General features: G+C 39.0%; 1 protein-coding gene and 1 non-coding gene across 2 annotated transcripts; one reads left to right on the forward strand and one right to left on the reverse strand.

Moving 5' to 3' along the window:
• Positions 1 to 228: 228 nt before the first annotated feature.
• trnal-uag lies at positions 229 to 310 on the forward strand. The gene has a single exon. It is a non-coding gene; the product is annotated as a tRNA-Leu (tRNA).
• A 1,070-nt stretch (positions 311 to 1,380) lies between these two features.
• sdr42e2 (short chain dehydrogenase/reductase family 42E, member 2) lies at positions 1,381 to 11,512 on the reverse strand. The gene is made up of 12 exons (XM_034143758.1): positions 11,425 to 11,512; positions 10,503 to 10,889; positions 9,493 to 9,588; positions 8,633 to 8,690; positions 7,846 to 7,964; positions 7,201 to 7,276; positions 5,353 to 5,435; positions 4,837 to 4,974; positions 4,466 to 4,531; positions 3,840 to 3,903; positions 3,665 to 3,738; positions 1,381 to 1,967 (listed from the first exon to the last, which is right to left on the reverse strand). The coding sequence occupies exons 2-12, from the start codon at positions 10,839 to 10,841 to the stop codon at positions 1,725 to 1,727; spliced, it is 1,356 nt and encodes a 451-aa protein (XP_033999649.1). The 5' UTR covers positions 10,842 to 10,889; positions 11,425 to 11,512; the 3' UTR covers positions 1,381 to 1,724.
• Positions 11,513 to 12,151: the final 639 nt, after the last annotated feature.

The raw sequence follows: 12,151 nt of genomic DNA on the forward strand, positions 1-12,151 counted from the left end.
CTGAAGAGGGCTTTTAAATTGAAATTACTTCCAAAGATCTTTTGCTCGCTTTTCTGTTAACTGGTGTAAGGAAGAACAGTTTTTTAAACGAAGGTACATTGTCAAATCTCTTTTTACTATTCTCGCAATTACTATACGAATATCCTACTAACTTATATATATATATATGCATCATATTTGATTATTATATTGTTATTTTACTGGTATAGCTTTTTAGAGCTGTAATATGGTAGCGTGGCCGAGTGGTCTAAGGCGCTGGATTTAGGCTCCAGTCATTTCGATGGCGTGGGTTCGAATCCCACCGCTGCCAGAATTATTTTATTCATAGAGACGGCTTGTATTATTTGATCAAATGGAAAGGTTTGGCAAGTTACGTAAATAAAGGACTAGTAGCCTACTGAGTAATATGTTATAACATAGTAAATAACGTTATTTTAGCAGTTCCGCTCCCAATGAAACACATGACAACCCCAAGATATTATGTTAGCAAACGCATAATGAAGCAGAGCGTCAGATATTGGAGTATTTGTAGCTAATAGTTTAATTAATCTATATGACAACACGATTCAGTTGAATTCTACACGTGTAGTTATATCACATACAACCCTGTAGTAGGCAGACTCACCATGTTAATAACCACTCGTAAACTTTGATGGCGTCTGTTGTTTACACTGTGCATGCTGACGATGTGGGTGGGTCAGATAACGGAGTGTTTGTAACATTAATAGTTAAATTAATCTATATGACAACACGACACAACAGTTTAGATGAATTCTACACTTATAGTTATATCATATACAACAGTCTAGTAAGACTCACCATGTTCATTACGACGTGTAAACTTTGATAGAGTCCGTTGTTTTCACTATCTACATAAAACGAAACTAACTAGCTAGCATTCCCTTCTATGCTTCAACATTTCTCCACCGTGATTGGTCAAATGTTGGACGAATGTAGGAGCTCGCACTCTCATTGGCCAAAGAATGTTGGAGCTTGGCGTGGGTTCGATTCCCACCGCTGCCAAAATGTTTACATTTTTTCATTGAATTCCAATTAATAGAGACGCCTTGTTTCTTTATTATTTGGTATAATAAACATATGGTAGACATTTGCCACTATGGCTAATTTTGCCATTACAGATGACTATTTAGGACTGGGGAAATCGTTGGTAGTGCAAGTGCGCACTCTTGTGGCAGCCTGAATATGTACACATCCACAAGTTCAGTACTTACATTTTATAGGAAGTGTTAGATTACACTTGTGTCATGGGAATTCATTTTCAATTTAAAGTTATGCTTTTCTTTAAATTGTATAGAAAAGAGAGAACTTATAAAGTGAAGCTCGTATCGTAGGCATTCATAGTTAATGCTTTTATTTCGCAAAAGTGTACAAAATTACATATTCAACTCTTTGTGAATCACAACAAATCGTTATCATGGAACCTGGAAACATGCTTTAAATAAAATCAATCAAAATTGTAATATTTGCAGTACAAAATTAGATGCATAGTTAATTCAAACTGTAGAGAAATCAATAACATTCACACAACTCAGGTCTAATACTTTTAAGCAGCCTGGTAGTTTCATCGTTTGGAAATCAGATACCCATATACAAAAAATCTAAAAGATGGAGACATTTTTATATAATATGACATTCCAAAGATGTTTTTTTCTCACAAACTATATTGACCGCGATCCAACCAGTACGTTTTCAATACAAATGGTTTAGTTCTGACAGAGTATGCAGGATATCATCAGTATCAGCAGGCTGAGGCCCATCAGCAGCAGGAGGACCAGGGGCTGCTGGGGGGTCCAGGAGAGGCTGAGGAAAGCTGAGCTGGAGCGAGGCTGTCTGGACTTCAGGTAGTGCTCCACAGAGTCCGCCAGGCTGTAGGACTTGGGACAGTATCCCAGCTCTCGACGCGCTTTGTCAATCTTGAAGGTGTGGCTCACAGCTATGCTCCTTACCTGCAGTGGAAGACATTTACATGAATTAATAATTCATCAAGACAGAAATCATCTCCAGACGCCGCAGGACAGGAGAGAAAGGTAAAGGTCACACTGTCAGGCTAATGGTTCACATTAACCTCTATTTGGCAAACTTGGTTTTACATTCGGATAGCCTGTGACTGATTGATGCCTCCGGTTACTGCATCTCCTTACTGATTGGGTATAAGGTGTCAGCATGTGAAAAGGAGTTCAAACAGACACCAGTGAGACAGGAAAAGCTTGTTACCAATCTGTCATCTTCCAGCTCGCTCTTTACTGCTTCAAACACTGCTCAAATTCCACAAAAGATCTATCTATGCATGTACAGTAACCTTGCCTTTTTACTGCCTTCAACGTTACCTCACTTGAGACAACTTTAAAGCTTTAGGCAATTCACTTCCCCATGTATTACCTTACTATGCTGATGGCATACATTTTTACAAATTGGCCACACATTAATTATAAAATTTGAAATAAGCACATAAAAATATCTTCCTTGCAGACCAGGAATGTGTGTGCGAGAGGAAAAACTCTGCACATCACGCGATGGCTTAACCTGAGAGTTGGCAGGATCATTTGATGCCAGCTGCCGACTCCGCTCACCATAGCAACAGCTGAGGTCACTTCCTGAAGACTTCATCCTGACCTTCCTGTTCTGACCCTCAGCAGTTTATGTTTTATTCACAGAAACAATCATTAATCCCCGGGCCAGCAGCTGTCTGACAGAATGAGCTGCAGGCCCACAGGCTCAGCTCAGTTTCTGTCTCATTACACTTTCATGAGTCTGTACAGGCGGCGGACGGAGGCTCCTTAAGAAGCAGCGGAAAGGTCTCCCCCAGCAGGATTGCACACTGCCCTTTTCCTGATACACTATCATTATTCCGTTTTTGAAGTAGTGCTATGGAGGAGTGGATGGTATTCAGATGCTTTTAGTAACTAGGACAACTTTGGGATTTCATTTCTGGCCGACAATTTTTCAAGGCTCATTTTGGTTTAACATAATTAATGCACAAATCAGACGAAGGAAGGGAAGAGCAAGGGGGCTGATAGGAAAATACCCGCCCTACAGAAGTCTGTCTTCACTGTTGTGGAAGAGACTTAAGCATAGATCTACAGATGAGAGAGCAGACAACCAACACACAAGTACATACTTTCACTAAAGTAGCTATAGATACGGTCCTTATCTCTGCTCAGTTTATTCCAATCAGAAAGCCTGAGGAGTTATACACCATTTTCTTTCCAATAATCAATTACAGAGTTCAATTTTAGTATGTCATAAAACTTGTTGAGGGCTAAGCTTTCAAAATTCAGGGGGCTGATGAAGTCTGTCTTCACTGTTGTGGAAGAGACTTAAGCATGGATCTACAGATGAGAGAGCAAATAACCAACACACAAGAACATACTTTCACTAAGGTAGCTACATGTGTATACTCTCTATATACAGTATATGAAACAATGCTGATCTCTGCTCAGTGTATTCCGATCAGCAAGCCAAAGGAATTATTTGAGGAATCTGAGGGTAACACCATTTTTTCCAAGAATCAATTACAGAGTTCAATTTTAATATGTCATAAAACTTGTTGAAGAGCAGAACAGACTAAGCTTTCAAAATGCATGGAGTCTGAGACTGAAACGTGTTGAGTTTTGAGCAAAGAGGCAGGAAGAAGCATGATTACCTCGCTCCTGGTGAAGAGCAGAGGCACCTCTATCACAGGTCTCAGGGCTAGATGCAAATACTCAACAAGGATGGCTGAAAAGAAGAAAAATATACATGCACGTTGGTATTGGTAACAACTCACCAAATGTTTGAATACATATGCTCTAAAAGGTAGAACAATAATGCTGAGCTACCTGCTGAATAGACGAGTGAAACAGGAAGGTTTATCGTTGGTTGGCTGTGGCCCAGCCTCTCAAACTGCAGCATGTAACAGAGAGAAAAACATTCCACTTAAACTGTAAATATCCCTGACAGCATAAAGGATAAGGCAGGTTATTTTATATCTAATAGATCTATAGATCTGTAGATAACTAAGTAATGACGACAAGTGTCTAACAATACCATACACCATATCCTGTCTATAGAACTTAAGCCCATTCGTGGATGTAAATATCAAAAACATTTTTCAGATATTTTCTTTTTTTTAAAGATTCAGTCGTTTGTTGAAACAGCTTGGTTTCACTCAAACAGTGGTCAATAGTGCATTATGTTTCGGACTATTTCAGCGGCCAATTAAAACACCTTTGTGGTATTTAGTCAAAGTGAACTATAGTAACCATTATTACGCCACACGTGTGTTTTGGATTTTTTTTTGGACAAAGATGGATCCCGCTGAACACAGAAGAACAACGTAATCAAGCTTTGGCTTTACAGACAATACTTGTTGGTAGAATTGAATCAATGTTAGTTTAGTTGTTTTCATGATATTTTTTGACAATAGGAATATACAGTATATGACCTGCATTACTATTTAACTTACCAAAGGTCTCAACCACTCAAACAGATTTAATGAAACTCCATCATTGATGAAATAGGCCTGTCCACTCTGCAAAAGCACAGAAAACAATTAATAATAGGAGCTAGTTTTAATTTTGAACATACACACACTCATCCTGTCTGTCTATGGTCTTAGTTTGTGATGTTTAGACTAAAAAGAGTAACTATAACTTCAGTTAATAATAAACGATATTTAATTCATAAATCTGTAACTGACACTTAAAAAGTATGGTTAGGAGCGTTGTTGCATGTCGTAGTTTAAAACATAATCTTTAGGTCTGATTTATTCTGTGTAGTTTCATCAGATTGATCACATCATAGATCTCTGGGTCGTATCTGTTCGTCCTGACTCACAGCGACTCCGTTCCTCTTCAGTGTGAGAGCCTCGGCAGCCAGCTTGTGGGCCAGCACCAGGTTATCCACATGGACCCAGTTCATCCGGGCCCGGGGGTCACCAAACCTGAAGCTGAACAACCGGCGCTCCACATTCATCTGAGAGATAGAGAGGGAGGAGGGGCGTCGTTCTGTGGTTAGTGTGGTGGTTCTACATCACACATTCTGTATTCTTTAACATGCTCAAGCAAAAGTGAAGCATCGTTATGTCTGTACATCATAAAATGTTTTTTGAAAAGAAAAGTTTTTAAAAAACTGTCTTACATTTCAGCGATTTATTGGCTTTCGATAAAACTAGGCACTGAGAAAAGTTGAAATTAAATTGCTTTTCATGTAAATTGACATTAAACTATTTAGTCAGAAATGCATTCTGCAAGGGAGGCTACAGATACTACAAAATGTATATCTTTCCAAGTTACAAAATAAGATGAATAAATACATTGTTAACATATGCCAAGTTGATTCTGTGTCTCTCACCATGACTCTGTGGAGGTGTCTCCTCTCCTCTGGTCCGTAGATGCCGCAGGGCCGCAGGACGCAGCTCCGAAGCAGACCTCCACCTGCACAAGGGACCATTCAAAACTTCACTGAAAACATGCATGTAATGTGTTTTAAAGATCCCCTATTATACTGTTTTTCATTACTTTATTATAAGTCTCAGATATATACAAAACATGTCTCTGAAGCCACTCCCCACGCCCCTCTGAGAGATATTTGAAAGACACAATGGTGCTCTAGGAGGAGATTCAGGTGATAAAGTGGGGGGGGGGGGGGGGTTACCTTGGTTGGTTATTGGCTAATGGTTACACAAACCAAAAAACCTTTATGACATCATAAAGTGGCCAAAATCTGATCAGCTCATTTTCAGACAGGTTTTTATATAAATGGATCAGGACAAAAAGTGAGCAAATCTTTTTTCCTGAAACTTTCAGAATCTCTTTACACAGAGGGGACACATGTTGATGTATAAAAGACATGAAAACGTGGATTTTGCATAACAGGTGACCTTTAAAACCTGTTATCAGTGCACTCATATTTAAGCAAAGAAATCCTCACCGAAGCTGTTTTATTTTCCTTTTCCGCTGTGACAGACTTGTTTTGTTTGTGTCACATGCTACTAGTGAACCTCTCCATGAAGAAATATTTTGGTAATTTATCTCGCACGACTCCTCTAGCTATTTAGTTTTAAGAATACCATAGATGCAAGAAAAGACTATGAAAAGACTGTGACTCAGACACAAAGCAGTGATTAGGAATGTGTCTGCTACTTCAGCACCACGGACAGCTCCATATATTTATTAAAACCATAGACTGTACATATCCAACAGAGCACAGTAACCTAACCTTAGTCAGATGAAGGATCAATAAGTCGGACTAGGCTAGCACATTACATAGTATTGGATAATTGCAACTATCTTGGCATTGCTTTTAAATGGAAACATTTGAGGAGTTAAGGGGATGGGAAACTGGACAAACATTTAAAAAATAACTTGTTTACTCTTTTAATAATAATAATAATAATAATAATAATAATAATAATAATAATAATAATAAATGTATTTTGTAAGCGCTTTTACAGGTGCTCAAAGTCGCTTTACAGTTAACAACAATTAAATATAGTAAAAATCACATTAAAATCAAGCAATAAAACAAAAATCACACATTAAAAGCCAGTTTGAAGAGGTGAGTCTTTGTACGTTTTTTGAAGGTGTTGAGGTCAGTGCTTTTAACTCTTATTTTCTAATTTAATCAAAAGGTTATGTTTTTCAAATGAACTATCAACTATCAACGTTGTACTTAAGTCAATTTGAGTGAATGTGTTTTGTTTCTTTTCACCACTGCAGAGGCATTGGGAGAAAACGTGCAGTACATGCTGGAGCAGATACAGGAACTTTAACTTGCAGTATGTCATAAAACAGCAATGAGATACCATCCCCTTATACATTTAATTCATATCTGAGCTTCATTTAATGAAGGCGATGCTCACTGTTGGATGTCGGGTTACACTGGAGGAGGTAATGGGACACTTAACAGCTGAGAATGTAAATAACATGAAGGAACTCGAAAACCCATTTTATGCATTAAAGATGTTGGAAAGTAGTCCAAGACTGTCGCACTGGAAACTAGACAGTCTTGTCCAGCTCTAAATTTGAACTGGTGTCACTGAGTTCATATAGGATCGAACAAACCGTTTCCATGGCAATCACTGAGCGCTTTAGTGTGTTTCCTTTTGCACAATTATTTTAGAGCTAAACTCAAAAAGCTGTGGCTGCAATCTCCTCTGATCTGATTTACATTTTCCATGTTGTCATTGCACACACTGACCTTTTAGGGGGCATCCGTCGGCAGAGAGGACCATCTGCTCTGCTATTGTTTTGGTTCTGGAGTAGTTGTCAATGTGCTGGAACAGAGATAAAAACAAAATGCTGAAAGTGTAGTTTGGCAAATGTACGGGACATTTAAATATGTTGGTCTAGTAGCAAAACCACAGTTTAAAAACAAATCAAAGCTCTTGTTCGGTGAGAGTAACAGCATTCAAATGTAATCAAAATACCAAGAATTATAATATTTATCATGCAGAAGAGCCCATTTTAGACTAAAATATATATAAAAGATTAGAGATTATAATTATAGCTGCAATTATGTGTAAGCATTACTTAAATTGATTTGGACTGATTGTTATGCTATTTAAAAAAACTTGTCTTTATATTTAATGATTTTGTGTTGTATTAATAAACCCACAAAGAAATATATCAAAGAAATGTAGGAGAATACACATTTCATCAAATCAAATAAAAAGTGAATCAAATAAAAAAGTATATGCAATAATATAATTGGATAAAATACAATACAATGGTACATGAAAGATGCATTTTGCTCACTATTTGTGTAATTGTACTCAGCTAGATTTCATCACTGCAATATTCAATATGATAAGTTATTGTTATAAGTGATTTTCTTTATACGCACCACGTCGGGGGGTACACATTGCACGGAGCCCTCGTCCCCATCCTCAATTGGTTTCCCAGCAAACACCACATTGATGGTGCTGGTGTACACCAGCCTGGGGATGCTCCTCTCCCTGCACACTGAGAGAGAGGCAGGTCACACACCAAACACTACAGAGAGGATTTATTTGGATTTGCGGATTAACAACTTTATTTTGTAGAAAAATATAACATTATGTCTCACTATTTACTGCAGAAATGATTTGTTTACAATGTGTGATTAATAACTTTTCAGCTAAATCAGCTATCAAAACTCAAACTCACCAGACCAAGTACATTTCACATCATAGTTAAAGGTGGGGTATGTCATTTATTTCAGAAACACTTTTTGTTATATTCCATGGAATGCTCTTAACATCCCGATAGCAATGAATACATTAAATGCTTTGACAATAAATACATAAAAAAATGTCATCTGTGGAAGCCGTGGCGCTGTAAAAAGCACGACCAATCATCTGAGCCGGCCCGGCTAAAATAACTGGATGGCCTACCTGCCTGTCAGCCTTCCATCTGTGCACAAACTTATCTCGTGCCCTCATTGGTCATGTGTGCGTTCGTGTGTGTTGGAGGAGGGGCTCTGTAAGGAAGTCTGAAGGAAGAGGCAGATTTTCTCCGGTTGTGTACTTTCAAATTCTAGCGCACTCGAGCTGGTTTCTCCAAAATGACATACCCTACCTTTAAGAATGTCAATTACCTCTTAATTTGTATCTTTAAATATTATATTGAATCACTGATACATGAATACCTACCGTTTATGACATTATTGGTCCCGCCCACATTGACTGACTCCACCTGTTCTTTTCTCAGCTGACAGATAAACAAAATGATAATTATAATGAATATGAATGATACATTGATGTACACACTTCTTCTTACATCGTGACTATTTGCTCTCTCTTACACACACAAACAAACTAACTGTAGTGAAGTCAATTTGCTTTAATTTCTTTATTGGTGGAGCACTGGGGGTTTTGGCTTTGAAGGAGCATTAGTGTAATTATTAACATTCGTTGAACAAAACAGATGCAGTCAGTGACCAAGGGCAGCCTTAAAGTAATGTGAGCATGACTGAGAAGTAGTAGGTATGTGTGCTCGTATGTGTGAATGTATGGCATGTGTGTAGGTATGTGCACTCGAGGGACGGTTTGTCGAGAGCACCTAAAGGAGAGGCCACGCCCGAAAACTGGGGATGCTGCTTTTCTGGTTCTCCAGCTGCAGGGTGTGTGTCGGTAAGTGGAAAACACATGTTTATCTGGTTTTACTATTGTGTTTGTGTTTGAGTCAATTGACATTTGTTTGTGTTATTCTGTAATCCTCTGATTTCAATCTCAAAATAAAAATATAGTAATTAAGAGAATTTGCAGGTAATTAAAATTCAAATAATAATAATGAAAAGAAAACAAAATCCTAATTATTTCTAGTAATTGGTTAACTTTGTTTAGCTAGTATAACAATCAATGTTTTATGTTTAACGTATTCTGCATGTAAACAGATTACTACATTCAAAAGTGAACAAAGCCCACGAATGAACATCCTCCCTAGTCTTTTTTCCTCTGACTTTTTTTGAATGATTAAGGGGTGAAAAAAGGCGAAAAGAAAGGAAAGTCACCTGTTCTGGTCCAGACATGCCGTAAGAAGCCGTGTGGAATACACAGTCGACCCCTTCACACATTTTATAGAGGGAAGAATAATCCCGGATGTCACCCTTTAAGAACAAAAAGAAAGAAAAATGACCCTAAATGTAATGCTTGATGCTTCATTTGGAAACAGCTATCTTCATTAGTTCCATTACTTTACATCCGTTCCATGCGGTGTTATCAGTAAGGTCTTAGCCTCTCATTCACAAATACACACAGTCACACACACACACACACCGCTGGCAGCAGGCTACCATGCAGTGTGCTGGCAAACCATCAGGAGCTATTTGGGTTTCTGTGTTTTGCTCCATGACAGTATGACAGGAGGACTGCCAGCCCCATGTGTCCACAAAGCAGTTTGACAAGTTAGGAGCATTGCTGTCACAGAGCATGTGTGAGTTAATATCTATCCCATGGAAGGACAGTTGTAATTAAGGTAAGTGTGCCATGAGGTCTTCAGGTGAAACCCGAAACATGTCTCCACCCTCTGTGACCCAGCAGCTGGCGGTCTGAGGCAGATCACTCACCTGTGTCTTTTTTCAGGACAGAATGCAGACTAACCACAGAGACACACTGACGCTGGCTCATTCAAGGCTAGAGATGATTTTCAAGTCTGTAAGGAGGCGTGTCGGTTAAAAGAAGAAGCTATTCTTTAGGTGCCATGTATGTTTACCTTTCCCAAATGTTATTGGCATGCATGCCTTTTAATTTAATTAGTTCTGAATTGGCGATAGACAGGCTAACATTTAAAAAGTAAGTGAAGGGACAGTTATTGGGCACAATACCATGGAACCACAGCTTTATGACTTAAACAATCATTGCTGTTGTTGGTGTAGTATCCTGTATAATTACCCTGTCATAGTATTGACTTGAATTAAATTGTCGGGGCAAGATTATTTGGTAAAATGCATGGAAGATTAGAGAAACAGAAACATCTTCATCTCTTTGATAGCAGGATCTCAGGTCCCTCACTGCTACATACCTGATAGAAGGTGGCCCCATCAGGGATGTCACAGGGAGGCCTGTTCATGTCCAGAAGGATCACTGAAACCCCCTGGCTGGCCAGATCTCTCCCCAGCCTGAACCCAAAGTATCCCCCTCCCCCTGTGACCAGCACCTTCCCTGAGGAGACGCCCCGGGCCAGCGCTGTCTCCTCTCCCAGTCTGGAGGCCCAACTCTCCGGGCTGCTGCAGCTGGTTGCCATGGCTCCACTCAGCCTCTGGCGGATGGCGGTGGTCGGGCTGGAGGCGATGGCAGGGGCTGGGTGGTCGACCCATGGCTGCTGGGGGAGGTTGAGCATGTTGGGTCCACTGGCCTGCATGACACTCTGAAGCTACTTCACCTCACAGAGAGCCTCCAGACTTATGTCCTGATGGGTGGAGTAAAGGTACATATCGATTTTAACAATTGTTAACAGAATCAAGATGTAATCTGGCAAAATGGTCACATCAGGTACAGTTTAACTACAATGGCCTCACAATTAAACTTCAATGCAATGATTATCTCACAAAACTAAAATAATTTTTAAACTGGAAGATCAAATGTACACACATCCTCCTGAGTATAACATATTTCATGGACTGGGAATTATTTCATGATTAATTAAAGTAAATGAAAAAATTGTATGTTTATTTTTTATACTTTTTGTGAAAAAAAAACACAAATGCAAAACACATGAAACAGCCATTGTTTTTTAGAGATAACGGGTGCAGTCTCCAGCCAAAGCAATATCCATATATTAACACTTAATATGTACCTCTTCTGTCTTTTTCAGCAAAACGAATCAGTTAGTGAGACATTTAGCATTCAAAGTGAAGAATCCGACACGAGGATCAGATTGCCGTCACGTGCATACTTTAAACGTCTCTAATAGGCTACTGATATTAATACTCATAATCATTTACCTTAATATTCCTGTCAACCTCTCACATCCATACCTGTGGCGGTTGGCTCGTGAAATAATCCCGTCTATACCTTCCCCTCCCTCTCGCACATGGTGCCTCGCGCGTCACATCTCTCTGTCAATCACCTGCACCTCACCTGAGGACACTACCGTAATGTCTGTGTGCGCGGCGCAGGAGGTTCGTGTTTCCAGGAGCATCAAGTGGCAACAGAGCCTGCCCCTATTTGGGTGTCTCGAATTTAAAGCCCTGGTTCATAGCAATACAAACTCCAATTTGTTAGTTTTGTTTATTCAGTGTAATGTGTGTCGAAAACCTGTCAAATTTCCTTAAATGATCTAGTGTTATATCAGTTGATTATTATGTGTAACTAAATAAAGTCTGCACTCATGGACAGATTATAAAATATCAGGCTACTGGGACACATGCATGCTCACAAATATAAATGAACAGTAAAATAAAATAAAAGTTTAAATGACTTGTTATTGACTATTGTGCATTATGTTATTGGTTATTGGAGGCCATATTCTAACGATTCTTTGATTATTTAATTTTTTTTTTTTTCATATGGGTGTTACGAGATGTATCCATAGATTTAGTTTCTTAATTTTGTGCACAAGATTGATGCATTTAACTCCAAAATCATTTCTTTTTTTAAATCTACCCGGGGGAGCATGCCCCCATGCAAGTGGGGAGGTCCACCCCCCACTTAAAACATGTTCACATGGAT

Source organism: Trematomus bernacchii, unplaced genomic scaffold (assembly GCF_902827165.1).
Source record: "Trematomus bernacchii unplaced genomic scaffold, fTreBer1.1, whole genome shotgun sequence".
Taxonomy (NCBI): Eukaryota; Metazoa; Chordata; class Actinopteri; order Perciformes; family Nototheniidae; genus Trematomus; species Trematomus bernacchii.